This window comes from Platalea leucorodia (assembly GCF_965183815.1).
Source record: "Platalea leucorodia genome assembly, chromosome: 3".
Taxonomy (NCBI): domain Eukaryota; kingdom Metazoa; phylum Chordata; class Aves; order Pelecaniformes; family Threskiornithidae; genus Platalea; species Platalea leucorodia.
The window spans coordinates 100,475,549-100,499,918 of record NC_138825.1 but is presented as its reverse complement, the minus strand read 5'-3'; the positions used below and the strand labels follow the sequence as shown (position 1 = coordinate 100,499,918).

The following is a 24,370-nucleotide window of genomic DNA, read 5'->3' as shown; positions in this document are numbered from 1 at the left end:
TGTCCTTTCATTTTCCTCATATAAAACAAGGAAACACACTTTAAGAAAGAATACAAACACCATTGTCAAGCTAGAACTGCAATAAAAATAAAAACAATTTTCAAAATGAAAATAACCATTTTTTTATAAAAGTTCTTTCAACACGAACAATATGCCTGTGCTCCTTTTATTTGACGGGGTTTATTAACTACTTAACACTACATGCACAGTGTTACTTGATTTGCACGAGGAAACACAATGAAATTGCTGCCAGAGAAGGATCATACAGGAAGAACAGATTTAAAGGTGAACAAAGGCTTGTAATTCATTCTTTGAGAGACAACACATGCTACACTGTACCTACTTTGATTTGATTTCACAGAGGTGTAACTGAGAGTGGATTTCGGTTTGAGCTGCCAGGAGCAGACAGGTAAGACAAATGAAATCTCAGTAATTAACTATCTACCTTCCTTCTAAGGAAGGTGGGAACATACAGATAAAATTAGCCAGCTTCATATAAATGTACTGTAAGGAACATTCAGCATTAGCACAGGAATGGATTGGGTGACCGAGTAAGGGTTTTTCCATTCCTGACTTCTAAAAATGAGAAAAAATTGCTGATAAACAGACCATGAATAACCCCCAAAAGTCCCTGGCAACACACTAGATATGAGTGAGAGAGAAAACATATTATCTTGGCTTTTCTCTTTCAGGGCCCTTTTTTTTTATTTTTTTTTTTTTCTTTTTGGCAGCAACAACTGGCAAAGAGCAAGTCCAAATTATTGCTTACAGCACACAGTGAGCACACATTCAGTTCAGATAGCAAAATCGTTAACTAAATGGAGCAAGGAAACCTTCAAGGCTGGACAGAAAAGACAAAGACAGACACAGGGGGTATATGTGGGAGTGGAAGGAAAAGACTCAAAATACAAGGAAGGACATTGCAGTGTTGGGAGGTTTGACAGCTCATTAAAAAACAATTGAGTTGATTTCTTGGGGGGGTTGTTTGAAGTTTAAAGTCACAAAGTTCACAGAACTCCCTCTCTCATACACATTCATCTTTTTCCTCCAAATCACCAGTTTCAATCCTAATGTCCCTGTGCCACATTCCATCCCATTTCTTAATGAGAAGTCAGATTCAAGTAACTCAAGTAGCTATTCTCTGCAGGCATTTTATGTGAGAAGGAGCTGGAGAAAAGATACCATTGAGAGAAGTGATGAGCCTGCCAATCCATGTGAGGAAGCTTGGGCTCATAAAACAAACTGCTGTAGGTATAAAGAACAAGTGGGATTATCAAGTTTAACATTTCAGAAGAGGGGAGGAGAATAAAGGTAGAGAGTCAAACCTCAGACCTGAAAGGACCTCAAAGCAAAGTCATAACATGTTGACTGTACTCATGAGGAGTCTGAACTTTATATAAAGAAAAGAGAGGAGTGGAAGGATTAAAAGATTGATAGAGTCAGAGGAGACAAGAAAGACTATCTTAACAGATTTTTTTTTTTTTTTTTTCCCCTCCTTAATTCCTATCACTGACTTCAAATTATGGCAACAGCAGCAACCCCAGAACAAACTGAAATTGCAGAGTTAGCATAACAAAATGTTAATGTAGGTTGTATCTAAGAGTTTTAACAGCAAACATAGGTAAAACTATTTTTGCTTGACCAACAGCCAACTTTCCCATATTAAAGGAGAATATTTTCCTGGTTGATAAACAATACTTAAATCATCATGTAAACTGAGAGACGATAAAAATACAAAGCAGACTAATGCAGTAACCAATCATTAATATACATGGCAAAACTTGTCAGAGCTAAACGCAATCATCAGAAGCTACAATGAGAGGGAAAAATTAGATATACAAACCCTTGGGGATATCGTGCAGAATGAAAAAATAGGAGTAAATGGAGAACAATAAGATTGACATAAAAAGTAGAAGTAAATGTATGCCACATGAAAAATGAACAATCTTTCAATACTCTGTCTCTGATGAAACTGCTCCAAGATGAATCTTGAGACACTGTCTCTGAAGATTCTACTGCTCACCCATTTGATCCTCGGTAATATATTATTCTAGACTCTTTACAAAAGTAAAAATGAAGTAAAGACTTATTCCATCCATCCTTTTGCTCTGTGGCTGATGAACTACAGAGCTTTTACATTATCATTATTTGTTTGAAAAGCCAGGTCAATCAGGGAGATTTTTACATTTTCACCTACAGTAGCTGGGTTTGTGGAAAGCTGGTCCTGGAATTTTGAATCCCATGAAAAGAAACAACCTTCGCTACTAATGGTGTCATTGTACTTTCTAGAGGATTTAATTAGTATTTCCACTTGACATAAAAAGCAACTGCCAATCAAAATACAAGATTATTTTTCAGTTTTGAGGTGGTCCTGTAGTATTAAAAGGAAAATCCCAACCCAAATAACTGGATGGTAAAACTGTGGTTTAAGGACTGAAAAAAGCCTGTAATAAAACCTCTTCAGACATTCCTATTCTGAGATAGTATTACTTTGTTTTTTAACATTTCCATGGTGCTGTATTATTGTCTTTCCTCTTCATAGTTAACCATTTCCCCACAGATCAGGTACTGTGAAAAGTTTTTTTCACTCCCCACCTGTAACACACCACCACTTAATGTGATGCTAATAAGCACTGCATTGTAGTGAGGCCACAAATCTACTTCCTTTGCTGATTGAATAGTACAAGGCTGATAGACTTACCTACATCTCACTGGGTACTTTGCATTTCATCACTCATGACTCACCTTATGCTGTGCGAGCTGCATCTTTATTTTGTCAGGGTCATTTGCAATTTCAAGATCTGAGTCCAAAGACTTCTCTGACTCTTCTAGCCATTCCATAAGTTTGTGCCAGGCTTCATGGAACTGCAAGAAAGTGAGATTTGCATGGATTTTAAAATTCACTGGTCCATAAAATAGTCAGAAAACATTAAACCCCAAGCAATTCTCTACAGGCCAAACAAGTACTCTGCAGACTGGTCTCTGGCCCAGGCGTGTGCCCACTGGACTTAGCCTCCCTTCTCCCAGGTGAATTAGCAAACTTTTAGGTACAGGATCTGCACACACAGTATGCATCTTTCAAAGACATATTGGTAACTTCTGTTGATGTGTTCGTCATTTAGATTCCTACATCCTTAGTAATGAATAGTAAATACAGCAAGAATGGGGCTTAGCTATTGCCTATATGGGACAACAGCAGTAAATCACTGGGGAAAACTCCCATCTGGATGACTGCCTGAGATTTTCCCTAGGACACTCATAAATGCTCTCATTATATCAAATACTATCTTGACAGGCAAGGAACAGATCCTTGATCTTCCTTCCTGTCTCAACACAAAGAGTGCTGCAGGGAAGGAAGCAGGAAAGACCAAAGATTCAACCAGCTTTCCCAAAGTGCCATCCCTTTGGGATTCAATTTTCCTAAGCTGGTCATTTCTCTCCGCATCTCTTGAAAATTCTTCTTGGCTGGGCTGCCTACACATAAACTAGTGGAAACTAGGAACTAGTTCAGAAATGTCTCAGGGCTCCTGGACCCTGTTGTTCAGGGCTGTGGATCAGGCTTTGACACCACTACCCGTCAGTACTCCCTTCCCTGCTCTGCATAGATAGCTGTTGTCCTAAATTAATTAACTTATTGTATTCAGCTCTGTAAATGGATATAGAGATGAAATCCATCTCGTTGCAGAACTGCTGTGTGTATGAATGCACAAGAGAAACTGCTGGAAAACAAATAACATTTGATTGGCTTATGGGCTAATTTATTGCTCAGAGAAGTTCTTACTCTATGAGCTGAGTGGCAGTAGCAGTGAACATGGGAATGTGGTTTGGCTGTGAACTTGACCAAATCTTGAATGGCCATGTTCACCTGAATAAAAATAAGCTAGAACATCCCACTGATGTTTAAACAGATTACATTCCTCTCACACATTTTGCATCTTATCATTTATGTTCCTCAGTGAGGGGAACATGAATCTAAGGAAAAAAAAAATGAATGCTCCCTGGTGAAGAAAACTGTGTAAAAAAAACTCTCCAGGTTTTTAAGGAAATAAATGGACATATCTTACCACACAGAAAATACTGGTCTAGTAACCAACATAAGAGACTGAGGAAGTGATGAGTATTAATCAGGGCACAACGCAAACCCTAGAAGAAAATACTAAGGAATAATCCCACAGATTAGTGAAAGGCGTTCATCACATTCTTTAAAATGTAAGGGGTTGATTGTGAAACTTCTTTTTGAGGACAGATGGTACTAATATACATCTGGAAGCCATACTGTAACTTTCTTCTTTCAGACTATCCTGCATTGCAGACAGAAGTCACTGCTTGGGTTGAAAATGATGCTTTCACCTCCCAAATGAAGTGCTCTATGATTGAATCACTGAAATTGCTCCACTAACTCAACAGTGTCTGTTACACTAAACCCAGACTTACTTGAAAGTGCTTTAAAGCACCATATTCTTCAAGAGCCTGGATGTAATTACAGCTAAGTTCAAAGAGTTGTACAACAGCTGTTGTCCGATTACCTGTTTAGCTCTTTTCCTTGCATCATCCAAAGCTCTTCCCCTTTCAACTAAGCGTTGAACTACTTTTTCCCATCGACTCTGTACACTAATCAGCAGATTCTTAATAAGGACAACATCCTGTTTCTGGCTGAAATATTTCAAATGGGTTCCAGTTTTGTCCAGCTCTATGATCTGATCTCGATGAGAATTCACTTCTGTGGCAAAAACCTTGGAAAAAAGGGAGAAAATTACTCTGAATACTACATTGCTCAAGCACTGGGTAAACACTGAAAAAAAAATAGTCTGATAAAGAATGATGTAGCACAAAAGACTATAAAATGCAATTTTAAAACAAATTAAATGTTTCTCCAACTGCCAGCGTTACAGGGTTCATTTGGACATTGTTAAAGTATTTCCACAGAGTGGGAGAAAAACATTACACATCTGTTTCTTTACATACCTTGTGTTCATCAATTTGAAACAAGACTGTGTCCAAGATAAGACTTGGCCGAGAAGCTGCAGTTAGAGTTTGCTCAGCCTGAGTAAGCCAATTGATGAAATCTTGAAGTGAGTTGTGGAACTCCATTGCTAAATTGAGGGCTTCTTCCAGTTTGGTCTGTAAAGATACGTCATACTTTAATAACAGTTGATATTGTGCAGGGGCTTAAGCCAAGTAAACCATTTTAGTCCAGCATTTTGAAGTAAACCATTTTAGCTTAGCATTTAGTTTAGCATTTTAAAATATTTTTCCAACTCGAAGTTTCGGAGTTTTAAAGTAACAGCCTCTATTTGAGCATATTAAAGGAGATGGATGGAAGAGTAACAGTAAAATGTATGATAGATGAGTAGAAAATACAGCACCTAGTATCAAGATAAAATTTTCCACATTAGAACATTACATGTTCTGCTACTTAATCCTAATGAGACACATAGATTTATCAACTTCAATACAAAATCAGTAGAATCTCAGAAATCTAAGGTGGTAGTTCGTTTGGAAGAGCCTCTAAGGGGTCACCTAATTTATTCTCTTGCACCAAACAAAGAACAAGTTTGCCTAGACCACTTCTTTTTAATAAAGCCCAACTGGCATCTTGGTTGCCTGAACCAAGACTAATTTCGCATACAGAGTTTTTGTTGATCATGAGACAGCAGTCAGAGATTTTCAAACAATTGCACTGGTGGCCTAGCTGAGCACTCCAACCTTACAGCTTCCTGCAAGAAGGTGCTCATGTTGCGTATTAATTAGTTTGACATTTTTACATTATACAGTTACCTTAAGAGACACCAGCATTCTTACTTTAAAATGTAACTAAGTTGTGAGTTAAATATTTGTGCTTTATACATTATCACGGCTGTACAGGGACTTCCTCTGTTTGTAATTATTGATATTCTTCATTGCTTGATTGAGATAGAACAAATGGACTAGACTTCATGAAGGAATGAAAGCAGAACGAAATTAATAATAAGAAATCGTATGGTGCATATCAGTGAAATCACTGATCTACATTAGAACAGAAGGTAGTCACTTGAAGTAAGTGGCAGAAGGAAAAGCATTTGGGAATTTTAAGAAAAAAACGGATAAAAGCTAGGAAAGTTAATACAGCAATTCTGTACTGAGAAGGAGATAAACTTGAATGATCAAATGATTTTATTCACTCTCTCATGTCTGCGATTACTGTAATAGAAACCAGAAAAGCCCTCGTCCTACCAAATGAGCGTTATTCAGTATCAGTTAACATATTTCTATGGAACAGACTTGTGCCATTCTCACTCATCCTTCCCCCAGTTATGGATAACCAACTTATTGAATCCCATTTTTCCCTCAGTACTTTCTAAACATACCAATGTATTCTGCATAACTGTCTCTACAATTGATTTTAGATCTAAAAGATCAAGCAAGTATGCATGCATAAAAGCACTGAACATTACCGTCCTTAAATACATGATTTACACTTCTATTTTTATGTAAAAACACATACTTTTCTTTCACTGAGCTTTGTTTGTACTGATTCCCATTTTTCTTTTAAGTTATTTATGTCCTGCTCAACGTTTGTTTCAGCAGACTCTGGGCATCTTGCAAGCATCTGCTGGCCTTTCTGCATTAGACACTTATATGTCTCTTCTTTGGCTTCAAAGGCAGCACAAAGTTCCTAAATAAAGAAAGCACCAAAAAATAAGTCAGGTATAAATTCAATACTCTTTACAAATGCTAGTATAATATTTATTCCTCCCCCAACATTTAGCAGGTATGATTAAGACTTAATAAAGGAAACATATGCAATTAATAGAAATGAGAACTTGTGTTGTCTGTCAGATGTTTTCTCTGAGATCCAAAGCTTGGCAAAAAAAGTACTATGCACTTATTGCACAAGATCTGCTACAACTTGCTTGGTTTAAAGTCCATCTGTAGCCGAAACACAAAAAGTGTCAGCGTTATACAGTGTGCTGAAAGCCCAGACCTATCCAATACACCTTCAAAAGTGGATGGAACAACTTGGGAGGGCTCCTTTATTGTACATTGTCTCTTTTGTTTTGCCTGTTTCTTCCTTCACTTGCTTGGCAAGAGCACCAAAGACATTTTACACATATAAAGAAAGCTGGAAGAATACCGATAGCAACTGTTTTATCTGCTAACTGTTCTAACTGTTCTTTTTTAACCATGTTGAAGATGAAGTGGCAAGAGATGAGGAGCTCCCATGCATCCCTGTTGACTCAAAAGGTCATGTTCCATATTTGTAACAGACCATCCAAACTGTACCAACGAAGTTGCTGCAGACTTCCAAATGAGGAACATCTTCCAGGAGATGAGCAGTAAGTGGCTTGCAAACAGGAGGAAAAGAACTTTTTCCTCTGATTCCCAGGACAAGAGCCCAAATGCAGCATTTTCTTTGGGTTAAAAGATACTGTACACAGGGTTGTACCTGATCACAGAGGAGGGCAAAGCAGGAAGCAGGCTCAACCACGAGCTAAGATTTTACAGGACAGAAAGCTTCCTTGCTTTCTTTCTGAGGACTACGAAAAGTGGTGTCACCTAGCCTGCTTCCTCCTATGCTCCCAATATTTCTGGTTTCCATAACTCCCCAGAGCATCTTATTTTACTGCAGCACAAGTAAACATAGGGAGCGCAGCACAGGTGAGACACGACACAGCAGGAGCTGCCCCAAACACGGGCTGGGCTCAGTCTAAGACAGGGGCTCATCACAGCGGTTAATTCTGCAGTACAGCCACACCCTTAAGAGGGCAGGAGCAATCAAAGTTATTTTAAAGGAGGAACTGAGAAGAATGATTGTTTTAAGAAAAGGAGAGGGATGTTCTGGGCAGCACTGGGACAGCCAGAGAGGCCTCTTTTTAAGCCCCTTTCCTGCTGGTGTCCCGGAATGTCTCTTCATAACTTTTGTTTTCCTTCAGCTGCCTTAGCTGGAAATGCTGCCCAATCTCAACTCCATTTGTGAACCTATTATGGTTGAGGGCTCTTTTATTCATACCTGTAGAAACAGACCTTATACTCAAGAAGACGGTTCATAACATTATTTCCAATGAGAACCAAATCAAAATATAGTGCAAAACTTCCTTCTTCAGTTACACATCACAAGTTAAAATGGTTTGTATCACTTAGGGGCAAGTTTGAATTTGGAACTTATGATAAATAGTACTCAACATGACAAGTGGCCTCAGCATTTCAGCATTGGGGTTATTGGTTGATGAGAAACTCATCATGACCCGGCAATGTGCAGTTCTCCCTCCCTGGAAATGTTCGAGGCCAGGCTGGATGGGGATTTGAGCAACCTGGTCTAGTGAAAGGTGTCCCTGCCCATGGCAGGGGGGTTAGAACTGGATGCTCTTTAAGGTCCCTTCCAACCCAAACCATTCTGTGATTCCATGAAAAAAGTTCCCCACATTGGCGGGCAATGACCTTTAGCATCATTCCAAAGTAAAATCTGATTTTTACAGCTATGACAATGCAGCGTTCTAATGGAAACTGTGTCAGGCATATTCGAGTTCAAGGACAGTTCAGTAAGTATCACTCTCATATCTGAGCCAGGAGGTCAGGTGTTTAGATCACCGGGTTTGGACTTATATTCTGGCCTAACAGCACAGCATGATTTTACATAAATGGAGCACTATGAACCACCTTCTTTTGATGTAAGAGATCAAGTTCAAGTGTTTTTTTTAAGCTTTATGGTTCTACAGGGGCAGAGAAATCCATATAATGTTTCTTAAAGAGAAAGGAAGGGAAGAAAGGGAATAATTCAGGCATCCTGATCAGCTTGCCATTTCTAATTAAAGCAGAATCTCTGTATGAGCCAATAGTCCTTATTACATCTGTGCTAATAATGACTTTAATGTCAGCTTTGGTTAGATAAAGAATAAAGGATCGAGTCTCTTAATTCAAGGTCCAATGAAAGCGGATCACTTGTAGATTCATCTTCATATCTCAGAAAAAGCATAGATGTAGTTATGGGTACAGAAGGTAAAAGAAGAATAGGAATCACTGAAAAATCTGGAAACACTTTCTGTTTTTCTTTCTGAGAATAAGGATGAAAAAGTTCTTTTATTTCTGTCTCAACACTATTAATGGTTCAGCTTTGGGCATCTCCCAAGTAACTACTTTTCCTACACTGAAAATAACAGTGTTGTTTTGAAGGCTATTGAAATTTTTTAAGATCCTGTACAGACATTGTGATATATAGAACATGCTCTGTATTTACCATAAACACTCTTGAAAGATAGTTAGTCCTGAAATGCAATTTGCAAAGCATTCTAATAGTGATACTTACCATATGGGTATTAAGCTGCTCTCTTGCTGTTTCTGGTAAGCCTCCAACAGGTTTTGATGCCAACAGCTGACGTTCAGTGTCTGTCAGCCATTGCTGCATATCTTCAACTTCACCATGGAAACCTTGGGCCTAAATTATACCATATCATTTTAGAGCTTACTTAAATGTTCTCCATTCTAATACTAGCTCAGATGCAGAAGTATACTGGCAAAAGATTTAATCAGATATTTGCAATAAACAAAGGAAATGAAAGGGAAAAAACCAAACCAAACCAAAATTTAAACTAGCTCAATCCAATCTGAACAATAAAAACAAAAACAATGGAAACCTCCAAAGCAGTCTAAATGAGCAACTGTGAGATCAATGTTTTCCCTGAATAATACACCTATACAGAAATTTCACCCTTTTAAAATATGTAGGCCAAAAGCTGAAGTATTGATTCAGCAGTATAAAAAGACAGTGGCCAGCTGTGGAAGATACAGCTGTATTCAAACTTTCTCCAAATTCAGGAGTGTCTGCGTTATGGTTTTGATTTAGGCCAACATCTAATACATGTATCTATGTATTTCATGTAAAAAGATACTTTTTCTGAGTTCTCTCTTTATTTGATCATTTCCTGTTCACCTGGATCAAGGCACTGTCCAGCTGCTGTTTCCTTTGTTCTGTTTTTTCCAACACGTTTTGCCAGCGCTGATTCAGAAGTTCCAACTTGCTCCGTAAATTACTTGCTTCTTCAACAGCACTTGATTCAATCAGGTCATTTCCTGCTTTCTTAACTGCTTCCACCGTAGACTGATGAGCTAGAACATCATTTTGTAGCACCTACAATTGTAACACAGTATGTATGACTGGCCGTGTTGATAAGTTATTGAATGAAAGCAATTACGGTGACTGAGCTAGTTCTAATCCAGCGACAAGGCAATAGTTTAACAGCAGGACAGGTATCAGAAATTAAAGCTAATAACTAATGTCACTTCAATCAAAAGCAATAACAGACCATTCTGCCAAAATGCTACATTTTATTTTTATATCTTGGAAAAAATAATATATTCTTCCTGAATATATATATTTCTTTCTGAAATTACAAAAGGTTTCTGGTACTGCTAGTGAAGAATTATTTCTTCACTTCCCTTAATTTACTACATGTTTTTCTTTAATAGGATTTTTCTTTGGTTCTGAGGGTAAGGTGTGAAAACAGTGTTATATATAGTAGTGCCAATTACTTGCGGAGCAGTAGTCTAAGAAGAGAGGAGAGAGAGGAACAACAATACTATGTGCCTGCTGTGCCACACAACCATCTGACTGCAACAACGTCTTTTCATTTCAGGTCTATAACTCAGTTCACGTTATGTCAGGCTACCAGGACACTTCAGCTGCGCTAAAAGCTGGGGAACAATTGTAATACTAACATCACAAGACCTCCTCCATCCGGTTGAAAACCTGTTATCACAAACCACAGTAAAACCATAAAATGCAAAAACTACATTTGGGGAAAAAGGATGCTGTTTTCAGAAAGATTTAAAAAAAAAAAAACAACAAACACACAGGCCCCCCCCCCAAACAAACAAACAAACCAAAAAACAAGCTTTAAAATACCAGAAATAAAGAACATAAAAAGAGAATATGCAAAATGGTTGGGAAGGGAATGGTAAAACCCATCTAAGAAATTCAAGTTTATGACAGCTGTCTTCCATGGGGTCTGGTTCAAACTCACCTCCCTCAAAATGCTACCATATGGGAAAAATATAAACCTAAATACATAGGAACTTTTAAATAAACTATAGAGAGCACTTGATGAAACAGCAAGTCACAAGTAGCCTTTGTACACAAAACATGCATCACATTTGTCTTCATTCTTCTAAGCTAAGCACTGGAAGATATTCGTTATATTATTTTCCTAACAGGGTGAAAAAAGGGATATTCACAGAAGCAGACGCATCTTATCCCTTCCTTCCTGCTGAGGCTCACTACGAACAAGGTCTATTCTTTCCAAAGTTACTCAAGAGATGGATGTTTTTGCAGGCTACCACAGGATGCACTACTGTGTGAACTTTCTAACCTATAGAGTCTGTTTTATGAAAAGGAAGTAGATTCGTTCGTGTGTTTGCTGAACTCCTTCAGCGTTGAAGGTAGATGAAGTCATAAACGATGTCTGGATGCTTCTTCAGTAGTAAAACACTTCCGTTCGATAAGAATATAAAAGGTTCACGGAATGGAAGCTGGATTTGTAAATTTTTTTTTTTTTTTAAAGGGGCTGTTTGTAACAGTAGTCACACAGTGCATGTAGATATTTCACTCTGCTCAAGTTCCAACTGACTACACAAAAAGACTTCAGAAGCTGCATAGCTGCATTACCACAAACAATGAAAATGCCTTAATTATCTGTGTACTGTCAATTTCAATCAATTCTCTCTAAATCCAAAATGGACTCTGAACACTTTTCTCATCATATGCAGGCCAAAAATTAAATGGCAGATTTAAAGGAAAGGAGAGGATTTATGTGGTTAGTTTGAAATCTTCAGGCCTAGAAAGAACACATCATCATGAACAGCACCAAGCCACACAAAGAGGTAGAGAGGATCTTGCTCTTGCTCTTGCTCCTGGGAGATACTCTTCAAAATAAAGGCACAATGGAAGCATTCTTCCATGGGCTCCAAAGTCAAAATAATCAGTAAAAATACTAAAAAAAACCCCAAAGAATTTTAAAAATTAACCCTACATTTTATGTAACTAAAAGATGGGGGCATGGATACCCCTAAAGTTTGCTGAGATTTTCAGGGAAGCATTCTTCGTGTTACTTGGACCCAATTGAGACATCATTTTGCAGAATTCAAAACAACAATTCACTATTTTCTGAGAAGGAAGAAACAAGAACAAAAGATGTGTAATGGTCAAGTGTATTTTGTGAGATCTGGCCTAAACAGACCTAATCAAGGAGTTTATTGCTTCAGGGAGAGTAGCAGGTTCAATAACTTTTGAGTTCCCTGAGTCAAATTGAGGTGAATAAAGGTGGAGACTAGGGTGAGCTGCTCTTTTGTAGCGCGAGTAACTATGACTCTCTTAAGAGTTTGGCAGGAGTAACTATGACTCTCTTAAGATGGGATCAAAGTTACTAGCTGGGCTGAGCTGCAGAGGTCACACCTCCACGCGGTCCCGCTGGATGCCCTTCAGGGTAACTGAGTTGACGTCTGCCCCAGACTGGGAGTTACAATTTCTTCCTCCCTATCAATTGGCCTCACAAATCAGTCGATAGTAATTCAGTGGTGATACAAATTTCTGACATCGAATTATATCCTTGCCTAAAACCTGTGCCCACGGGTTAAAGCTGGGCTCCAACCCGACAGACACTGAGGGTGGTGCTGTCTGGTTTCTCCTTCACCCTCACATTATATTGTAAAATGCGTCAACCAATGCGGGTTTCGTTCGCGTCGGTAGCTACGCAGACCATATTCTAAATTTACCATCTGTGACACTAAATTACTGGCCTTTGCCAAGGTGGACGGGCCACCTTTACTTAACCCGGAAAAGGAGCATGCATACTTGTATGTATGTTCGATAAATAGCTAAAACCTATGCCACTTGCATGGCATATACAAGGAAGGAAGGAATATGGAGGAGTAAGAGGAAAAATATTAGTTATTCCAAGCCTGAATTTCAGCTATAATCTGCATCTTGAAAATCTCTATAGAGAATTATTTTTCAAGTGCTAAGTTTCACTACAAGACTCATCACTAAGATAAACATCAAAAGAACATTTCAGTTAATATTCATTACAATTACATACATGATGTTTGGCAAGTTCAATTTCAATAGCCTTGGGGTCTCCACCCACAGGTTTCTGTTCATTCAGCAAGTCTTCTGTATGCGTCAGCCACGTCAGTAACTCATCCAGGGCATGCTGGAACTGCCCCAAGGCTAACAAGGCACCTTCCAGCTTGTGCTACAGTAAAAATAAAATTAACAATAAAATGCTTTCACAATACCATTGAATTGGCTTATATTACCATTAATCACCCTAATCCAGAGCGGAGTCCATACATATGATAGCATAAAAACCAGGGAGAAACAGTTATCCAACACAAGCAACTGCTCTATAGTTAGAGCTGAGTTAGCAGTTCCCCTGTAAAGCCTTACATTCCAGACTTAAATTCCTGACCTTTGAAGACCCCATGTAACCAGAACAGAGTTAAATTTGAAGGTTCTCTCACCAGAGATATGACAGTAGTTTTTCATCACTTAAAACCTAATCTCAATATAAATGCAATTTGGCGCAAGATCTTTTTAAAACCTTTTCTTTGTCGTGAAATGATTCAATTTAGAAAAAAAATACACTGCAAAGCACTTCACCTTTAAATCTCTCTTTCGCTTTGATAATTTAAGGAAAGAGCACTGAAAGAGTTTAATATTAAATTGTCATTTTTTTTAAAGTGCTCAGTTCAGCAGCTAATATTACTTTTGCACATATAAACACGTTTTCAACTGCTACTTAAGATGTCATCAAGTAACCAAAGTGAAGTAATAATGACTCGACATGGCACTGCTGACGGAGGAATTGACAAAAAATACTGCTAAGGGTTTAAAAAAAACCCAGAAAAACGACTCAATAACTTGTAAAATTAAAATTCCATTATATATAGTTCTGTAACTTCCAAACCAACAGGAATGTGTAAATTGATACAAACATTATACATCATAAAAAGCTTTTCTCAAACATGTAAGTCATGAATAAAGGCCCCACCTTCAAGCTTATTTACCTGTCTATTTATAATTTTTTCTTCTAGGCTGTCCCACATTAGCTTGAGCTCGGAGAGAGGGTCTTGAACAGTGTGCTTGTCACTCTCCTCTGTTACCTTCTTCAGCAATAGTTCTGCCTGATGATTCAGTCTTTCCATTTCTATCTGCTGCTGATAAGCTTCTGTCTTAAATTGCTATGGTAAATAGGAAAAGAACACAAATAAACACATCACAAGTAATGATCTTCTTGAATATAGCATAGTACAGCAATATTCACAATACTAATGCATTGCTGTCAACTTTCATAAATTTGGGGGTTTATTTTCCAGGGCCAAAATGCTTGTAAGACACCGATAATCCAGCCAGTCCCAGCTAACTGAAAATATGCAACAATGTCTTACTATTCTAGCAGATATTGCTAACTGTGACCAGAGGATGATAAAGATGCCCAATAGTATTCTCCAATGATCTCCCTGGTCTGTAAAAAAAGCAGAACATATCTTGAGTAACTTCTAGCTCTTGTGGTTGTGATAATATAATACTTTAAACTTCAAATAGAATTATTCTTCAAAAGAACTGAAAGCAGATTTTCTTTAGTAGAACACCCTCTCTTGTACAAGCAACTTGGGCAGCAGTCTGAATACAACTTACATATGTGTGTTCTGAACTATGTAAGATTATGGTTCATTTGAAGTTACGTCATGAAATAGATAGATTAAACAATCTGTCCACAGGCAAAAAACGTACAAGTGAGCAACAAAACCAAGGACATTCCCTGATTATTATACATCCCTGTTTTTTATATATAGTATAACAGCCTACCAACGTCAGGAGCATACTCAGTCACAGATCCATACAGACAGATTTCTAAGTTAGTCTGAAATTTTGATTTTCAGCTTACTCATATATTGGGAATGTTGTGATCTGTGTGAGTATTTAGATAAAGCCTATGATGGTAGAAGTGAAGCTTTGGAGGCATTCTCTCAGAGCCTCAAGGAAGCTGTTCATGGTAGAAACCAGAAAATGCAGAAGTCATAGCAAAAGAACCTTGTATATCATAACCTTATATCCTTTGAAAGAGAAGGAATGCTATTACAAGTATTTCTGGGCTATTGGAACATATTCATAAAATAAAATGTAGTCTCACCAAAATTTGGAATAGATTTTAAAATGAAACATATTTTACAATGAAAAGTTCGCAATGAAATGTTATCTGAAATTTTTATACAGATTCTTTTTTACTAGAAATTGAAAATGAACATTGCTTTTGACTCTTGAAAAATACAGAAAAATACTAAACAACAAAGAAAAATGCAGACAGATGAAAATTTAAATGAAATAAATTGCTAATTCATACCTTAAGTTCCTCAGTTTGCTGCTTCACTGTCTCCAGATCTGTTCCAACTGGGGACATAGATGCTAACTTGCTGCCAGCAATGTCTACCCAGTCAAATATTGCCTGAAAATCACAGTATGAAATTGAAACATGAGCAGAGAAATAGTGTCACATTTGAAAGTTGTATTAAGTAAAATATCAGATTTTTTTTTTTTTTTACTCCATAGAACAATATTGCTGTGCTTTCTTCAGCGACACCTAGGTTTCTTTGCAATACAAGGGATCAAACATTAACTAAAATATTCCATGTAATGGTTACGAGAATGTACATGCTACAAAAGACTGAACTTCTATTAGCAGTAATATTCTGCCAGTACTATTCATGCTGAGTAGTACTCTATTTCTTGAGTAGAATCAGCAATTTTTACGAATACCCTGAAAGGAAAACACAAGACAAACTCTGTTCTGCAGGTCTTTGGAGCAAAGATGGAAGGCGGTAGCTGAATGATAACACGCTTTAAATGATGATTACAAACAAACTTCTTTTGAAGGATAATGTTATCTGTGTAAGGAACATGGAACATGACCCATTCAGTACATATTAGATAGTGAAGGGCCGTAACTGAGCTTGACTGAATCTCCGTAGCATAATGCAGTTATAACTTTAAAAAAAAAAAAAAAAAAAAAAAAAGAAGACTCCCTATACTTTTGCTACTGATATAATGCAGAACAACCTCAAGAATACTCCACTTACAGATTAAGAACAGCTATATCAATCTGGGTAGTTGCATAGGGAAAAAAAAACACCTCTGCTAGGCCCTTTTCCTCCTGCCCATTTTCTGTGATTCGTTACAGAGAAAGGTTTAGGATGGCTTGTCAGAGCTGCCCACTGCTACACAGCTCCTTCAGAAAAGAACTACGCCCAAGAAGCTCAAGAGGACGAGGCAGCTGCAGCTAACAATCTGCCCACAACGCTTTTCATCTTGTCTACTGAAATGAGCATAAAGGCGGCATTTAAATACAGTTCTTTCACAAAGTACCAAGCTTGTAGGATATACAATGTACAGCCACAGGAAATACAAAGCACTTAAACCAATGGCAAGGTTCCTAATGTAACCCTACAAGTCAACCTCTGCACAGCATGAACATAAGAGAACTTGGAGAAAAATACATAGTGGGGGTGCACTGGAAAACAAGCATGTTGTATTATTATTACAGAGTGTTCTGCTGCTTGATCTGCACTGAACACACACGCAACTGCCCTCAGTGTCATGTGAAACTCTAATTTTAAAGATTTAACGAACCAAGAAAGACAATAATTCCACTGAGCAAAAAAAATAGTTTTGCAAAAATCTGGCCATGTTTGGAATCTTTTCAAATGTTTCAATCTTCTGGCCATTCACTGGCAAAAGATGAGAGGCATGCCACTTAGCCAAAACGTGCAAAGAATATGCAAAAAAAACCCACTAAAACACATATATAGAGAAAAGATATCTTAAAAAAAAACTGTTGGAAAATTTACCTACAGATTTAAGAAGTGAATCATCTTCTAAAGCATTGTGATTGGATAGATTATACGAAGAGTTAATATAACGGTCCAGCAACATTATGTTAATAATATTTTTTGCTAAAGATATTCAAACTTAAATACCTGACTTATAAAAAAGGTAGAATAAAACTGAAGTTCTTTCACTGTCCTCCACTCAAAGAAAATGGCAGCAAGCGAGTATATGGACCTGTATTCTGTTCCTTTCAGATCATGTAAATGTGTCACAATTTCAACTCACCTATCATATGAAGCACTGACTATCACAAGAAAACGTGAGCAGGATTACTGTGAATTTGTGTGGTATCAAAAAAACTCTGCTCTTATCAATAAACAAGGGGACATTAATTTCAAATCTAAACACAGTGCAATATATGAACAACTACATGAAGAAAACAACCCAAACAGATTTATTCTTTAATGCAAAAAAACCAAACCAAACCAAAAACAAAAAAACCAACCAACCCTGAGAAAAAATATCTGCCTACTGAAGAAAATAGTTACTATATCAGAGTCATACATTACTTCTCACCTACCCAATCACATGACATGTTTTACTACAACCACATTAAAATCTATGGACTCAAGATTGGGTTAGGTCTATCACACCATCTTACCTGCAGTCCATCTTGGTATTGAACAGCTGCCTGCATAGCTTCAACAAGCTTATCCACCCGTTCTTTCCATGTTTTGTTTAAGGCATCCCAGGCAGAATTCAGCTGCAAGTAAGTGCAATTTACTCCAATGGACAAAAGAATTTTACTGCTGTATAATGTGCATTCACTCATTATTCACTGATCAATTAACACCAATAAACTAAGCATGAGTAGTTCATATTCATTCCATACTAACACTCTTGTTCTCCCTATCACTGCACAATTTCCTACAGAATACACTAGAGGTTCTGGATTACAAAAGCTGTAAACTTCAATACTGATTATTGAGTACTTTTATTAACATAAGGATTACAGTTAATATGGGAAATACTATTATTAAATCATTTGGAGTTGCATCATTATAAGAAAAGGTAGCTTAAAAGAAGTGTACATTGCTGAACATTAGAGAAATTGAAAGTATGCTGTAGTCATCCAAACAGGACTGTCTCAGTTAAGATGTCTCACTTGGCATAAACCAGATATATCCAAAATTTATTCTAGCATTACTTTTGTAAAAAGTAGACATCTATTGTATTAATCAGCGAGTATTTTTACAGAAAACCCTTCTTTTACAAAAATTTTAACCCATAAATCAATAAAATAAAATTGTGTCTACATTCTAATCTAATCTGAGTCAAGATTCATTTACCTGAAAAGCAAACCTCACTTTAACACAAAGGCTTCAGGGATATCTTACTTTCGCCACAAAATTTTTATTTTCAAAATGTGTTGGGGCAGGGGGGATATACCAATTTCAGCTGAACAGGCATCTAACATAATAGATTTAAACATTTGCATTTCCCATACCTCATCTATACTTTTGTTGACAATAGGTTTGTCAGGCTCTCCACAAGCAGCTCTAAGTTCAGAGCCAAGGCTCACCACTGTTTCTAGTTCTTCTTGTAGTCCATCAATTTCTTCTTTAGCAGCCTACAAAGAGAAAAAAACTCCAACAGTGCTAATACTAAATTTAATAATCTATGTACAGCTTGCTTTCAAGATAGAACATGGCAGGATTTGACCTTTGTTTTCTTTAAAGTCACTTGGACTTACAATGGGATGCTTAAAATATAAGCATTCCTTTGCAGTGTCAGAGTGAAATCAACTGACATCAGTCTAAATTATAACAATGGCTTATGATTGCATTTTGCATGACATGGAAAAAATAAACAGGAAGTTTTAAATTAGATTTCTTTAATCAGAGTGTTTTCTTTTTCAGAGGTTATCATTCAGCCTTCACATCTTTAACTATCAGCATAAATAATTACAGGCTTAGAACATAATACATATAGCATAATACATCTGTACCCCTTTCATTTAGATGTTACGTATTACTCAAGGAATCTAAAGTATATATAACTTTTAAAAGTCTCAGTGATACGCTTATTATATACTTGTTTATAAACAGATATGTAAATATAATGACAAGCACATGTTGCACGCTCACTGCAATTAAGCACTGATACATGTTATTTACCAAAGACTCTTGAGATACCATTATAGTAAATTTCTATACAATTATCCCTCTTGGTCTCTTAAAAAAAAATATTCTCCTGTGGTATTTAATAGTAATTCTGTCTTTTCTCTGCATACTGTAAATAAAATACTTCAAGTCAACAAAATACTTTCTACTGACCTCAGCAGCTTCTTGCTGTTGCTTGACTACAGATGGGTCAACTCCAGGTCCCTCCAGTTCTCGAATGAAGTCCTGAGTATCTTTAATAGTAGCTACAAGAGCCATATGATCACACCAAAACTTTTCAGCTAGTTCCATTACATCCAACAATTTGGCCTCCCTTTCCTCAGTCAAGGTCTGGATGTCTTCCCAAATGAGGACCATTTGGTCTAGTTTATCTTGAACAGCTAAACAACAAAGGAACTAGATTACTACCTTGGCAAACAATTTTTGGCCATAAATCTCTCTACAGTTCTACAGCAAAAACATGTGTACATTTTAAAATTTAGACTCTAAAATTTTTTCTTTACAGGACTCCTTATAATGTTAAGTGGAAACAACCAACATGGCCTTTAAAAATAAAACAAAGGTCATATCCACGATGAATTATTTTAAACAAATGCTTTGCTTTTATAAATCTTTAGCAGCTTCTCCAGGAGAACACAATCCCCAGATTAGTGGTCATCAAAAATGAAGATTTTTATATGCTGCAGCTTGCTGCATTTACACTACACGAAACTTTCCTCAATCTACTACCTTTAGCAGATATATCCTTATCAGCTCCTTCTGAACGAGCAATCATTTCCTCCCCTCTCTGTTTAAGTGTCTCATACACTGGCTGAAGTTTTTCCAGATCCACTGACACGTTCTTATTTTCACTGATTTGCTCTTTAATCTTCTCAACCTCTGCTGAGATTGAAGGTGGCTGCCTCAGACGTTCAACTATGCGTTTCAGACTCTCAAGAGTTGGATCTATCTTGTCATGAAACTGGAAGGGTGGTAAAGGACAGAAAGAAGTGGCAGAGAAATTAGAAAAAAAACCCTGAAAAATGGCATCTGAAATTCTCTTGGAAAAAGGTACTTTAAAATTAACATATTTAACATCTCTATCCAACATATGTATGTGCAATTGCAATACCCCCCTTCGTGGTTCTTCCCCTCTTTTAATATCTAAATTACAAAAATAACCTTGCAAAATGGTACTTCCTCTCAGATTTAAGAATTTTACTACGAAGTCTGGGTTCAGTCCTGAGACACTCCATCTGAAGATACTATACATATGGCAGAATCCACTTGCATTTAGTCCTGCGGAATTCATACAGTAGTTTGTACCTTGTTTTGCAGAGCCATGGCCTTCTGACTTCATTTCAGAAAGATATTTACCTTAATATTAAATACATACATTTTTGTATCAGGACCAACACACTGGCATACAACCACCGATTAAGATTTGATATGTAACGTAATTTGAAAAGACATTTGTTAGTGCCCAGGTGATGATTGTTAGTGTAGTGAAGGTATGTTACTTTCTGCAACTAAAAGCACACAACAGTGTGTATTATTTTCACCCACATTTTACTGAGCCCAGGTAGGTGCCCAGAAACTCAATTACAGCTATGTTAACATGGTTCATCCTTTGGTACAGGTCCAAAGTTAGCCTTTACTGTATTAGAGCCATAGAGATTCCCAAAATATCTCACCACCATGCCCCTTTTAAATTACAGAAATTAATAAATTGTGGGTGCATTTAATGATCCTCCAGGATCTACAAAAAGCACTCTTGACTACACTTGGGACAGGTGTTAGAAAAAGCACAGCAAAATGAGATTACCTTATGTGAACTAATAGCTACATCCTTTCTCTTCAAAGGAATATAGGCAATACAAATGTTAATTACTTTTTCCCACCATACAATCCACTTCAAATCAGACTCTGTGACTAAGGTTATGGACTCAGTGTTTTTGTTAGAAGTGTGAATATCATACAAGCCAGCAAAATGTGTTATGAAAGACAAGCAGCCTTCCCACATCCAAGACTTCTGAAAAACTGATTGTGGCAACAAGACCTTACAAAAGTACATAAAAACTGAAATTAAATTGGCAATATTCAGGTCTAATTTTAGGACATATATATTACATTTTAGAATTAGTGCATTCAGTGGGCCTCCTTGTACTCATACTTCAATGAATGAGACAAGGTACTTTACAACTTAAAAGGAAAAAAATGCAAGTCATTATAACCTCTCATTCTGGCTCCATACGTTATGTCTTGCCTTTGATACACAATGCAATTTAATATAATTTAAAACCTGAAGAGTTAAATAATTATTCTTTCAGGACTGTCTAGACAAACATTGACATAGCCATCATAGTACAGAGCCCTGATAATATATATTTACCTATCTTAATAAAAAAAGATTATATAAAATTACATTCTGGGCATTACAATGGTTTGCTTTGCCATCTGCATATACATTTACCTATGTAAAATGAACCTTAAAGTATTGCATAAATAATTAAGTATTTTCTCAAAATCTGATTATATTCTAGCTGTTACCAAAGAATGCATTTTTATTCTTGCTTTCTGTAGTTAGCCAGTACAACGTGTTAATGCCTATCACATAGAAAGCGAGGACTCAAATGCTAAGTAAATATCTTGATTTTCAAATGTGCAGCTCCAAATATGGGGAGGACTGAGAATTTATGATAAAGAAAAACACTGAATCTAAATAATCGGGCATCTTTCAGAGGTGTCAACAAGGAAGGTGTTTAGAATGACTTAAAATATAATATATTGTCTATAACCAGTTCAAAAGCAGGATGATATCTGATGTCACTTTTCCCCCTTAGCTTCTTAAACTCAGTTTGCAGGGGCTAGGAATATGACATTAAGTACAATGACAAAATTATTTAGAATGTAGATTTGATAAGAACTTTAAGGTGCATTTCTTATTTAGTATTTTAGACCTGAGCAGAATATAGCACTTAATTTCCAGCAAACAGAGAAAAAGGGGAAATTCCTATAAAAAGGGCAGTATAGAACCAAGTACTTTTATTCAGGTTTTTGTATGGGTTCACGTACACAGTTTTACTGAGTTCTTTTCTGAATTTGGGGTTGAGTAAAATAATTTCAGTTTGGGTTTAATAACAATTAAGCCAATATTTAAAAGTCTCTAGAATGCGATACCTAACAATACTCTATTGAGATGCATTGCATAGGCTGATGAACCTAAGATACACAGCTTTAATGGACTTCATCTGAATTTTATGCTCATGATGACGTTTTGTGAGGTCTACCTTTGCTCACAATACTTTTACGTAACAGTTTAAGCATATGTTACGTTAAGTTCTTGTGGGTCTGCAGCGAAGACCAAATGCTATTACCGCTGCCAGACTACCCTCTAGTTCCATTGGTAACCGACTAAAGCTGCCAAGTTTGAGATATAACTATACTCAAGTTAACTGATCAACAGTGACATCCACATATGAATGAAGCATCAGCTAATAACAGACCAGCAAGAGAAAACAGAATAAAGTGAAAATAAACCCCCACATTTTTAGACCAAATGTTCCTCTTTTTACTTGAAAATTAAGAAGCAAAAACATTTTTCAACTGCAGCAGCCATAATACTGACCAATATATAAAATTATAACCCCTTGAGAAACAGAAAAATCAATGCCATAAGCAAGGATATGAACACTCACAGGCCATTAGTTTGAAAAGCACAGATAAAACAGCAGTTCAGTCTTGATATATACATGTAAGATGACATGTCCGTGTATCTTTCCATTTGAATGAATCCAATTATACTTTAAACTTAAATTGATACCTGGGTACACTGAGAAATGGCTTCATCCAGTGCCAGTGCTCGCTTTTTGACATCTTCCTTAATTTTACTGTAAAGGGTGTCAGCTGCCACATATTTCTCTTGGATAGAAAAACCTTCTCCTGGGCTCAGCTCCAGCAACTGGGGCCCAGTTTTGTTCATCTTATCTATATGGGGCTTGTGCTCAGCGATCAGCTCACGCAGTTGCTATAACAAATGAAATAACTTATCAGTTTCTTATGCTTGCACCACCACATTACAGCTGTCCACACTTCTAACACATCCAGCTGGCAAGAAATTCCAAACAAATACCCTTCATTCTAATGTAAAGCACAAATAATATCAAATAAAGTTACTGACTGCTCTGCCAGTGATGGCTCCCATTCCAACATAGAGCTATCCAGGCATGAAACATCACAATTGGAGACGCACTAGAAAGGTCTGTGCAATACTCTTGTAGGACATATGATTACAGGTAAAATGTAAGATGCTAACTACGCGTATGATGCTGGCAACAGGCACTCCCCATTATATTTAGTGCCTATAATGACAGAAATGGCAACAATATTCCAGACGTGTGTAACACCACCACGTATGTAATTTTCATGGTGGTATTTGTCACTTGCCACAAAGCCTTCCTTTGAAGAACATACAGAAAGACTACTAGCATTGCAACAATATTAATTTAAATTATCCTTGATTTAAGAAGAGGAAGCTAGCACAAGGAAGGATCAAAGAAGTCAGTGAAAAGGACAAAAGGACAAGGAAGACTGATCAGTAGAGACCTATCAACCTAGTTTAGCAGTCTCCCCTCTGGCCACAAGACCCTTCTGTCTTCACAGCAGTACTACCACTTAACTGACACGAAGTTTAACACGTAATTAATAAGTAAACCAAATTTGATCTCAGCTGCCTACTCTCTCTCATCACCCACCCCTGAAGTAAGTCAAAACTGTGCAGAAGACTGTGCAGAGGCTTGTGGAAATGAAGGGTCACAAGGTGTCTTCCAACTTGCCTAAGGATTTTGGTTTTGTTTACTTGCACCCATAGATCTGACGAAAAGGAAGGGTTTCTATGGGAGTAGCCCAATCCTTCCCTCCACTTGTATTTATTTTCTGAGCTCATTCCTCCCTCTTCAGAAAAATCCCACTGTCCTGGGAGGCACTGTCCCTCTTGGTGCTGTGAACTCCATGCATTTCTATCCTATAGTCCCTGTGCAGGAACATGAGAAGCACATGCTCTGTTCCTCCCAGCTCAGAGTTTGTTTAAATTAATGAAGACACAGAAAAGGGCCTCCATCAGTCTCAGTGTAAATAAATCCTTTTCTCTTCAACTAAGGTCCTTCCCTTAAAAAGAAATCCTGATACTGGCTTGCTTACTTGCTCCTCCCCAGAAGAGGAGAGGCTGAGAAGATTAAAAGGACAGTGATCGTGTGACCGTGACTCTCCACAGTCCCCTGATGACACGACAGCAACGAAAATACAAAAACCCATGACTCTAGCTACTTCCTGAGAACATAACTCTATTTGTATG

General features: G+C 37.2%; 1 protein-coding gene across 7 annotated transcripts in view; it reads right to left on the bottom strand.

The window, feature by feature from the left end:
* The window catches only part of DST (dystonin), a 302,794-nt gene that overhangs the window by 27,659 nt on the left and 250,765 nt on the right, over positions 1-24,370 (bottom strand). For all 7 annotated transcript variants that reach the window (XM_082306929.1, XM_082306927.1, XM_082306930.1 and 4 more), the window contains 14 exons: positions 22,841-23,044; positions 19,768-19,999; positions 19,192-19,418; positions 18,363-18,485; positions 17,517-17,618; positions 15,375-15,476; positions 14,038-14,211; positions 13,068-13,223; positions 9,908-10,105; positions 9,284-9,412; positions 6,485-6,655; positions 4,966-5,121; positions 4,527-4,733; positions 2,746-2,865 (listed from right to left, as the gene is read on the bottom strand). In XM_082306929.1, coding sequence (XP_082163055.1) covers positions 2,746-2,865; positions 4,527-4,733; positions 4,966-5,121; positions 6,485-6,655; positions 9,284-9,412; positions 9,908-10,105; positions 13,068-13,223; positions 14,038-14,211; positions 15,375-15,476; positions 17,517-17,618; positions 18,363-18,485; positions 19,192-19,418; positions 19,768-19,999; positions 22,841-23,044 — 2,301 coding nt within the window. The remainder of the gene's footprint in view (positions 1-2,745; positions 2,866-4,526; positions 4,734-4,965; positions 5,122-6,484; positions 6,656-9,283; positions 9,413-9,907; positions 10,106-13,067; positions 13,224-14,037; positions 14,212-15,374; positions 15,477-17,516; positions 17,619-18,362; positions 18,486-19,191; positions 19,419-19,767; positions 20,000-22,840; positions 23,045-24,370) is intronic.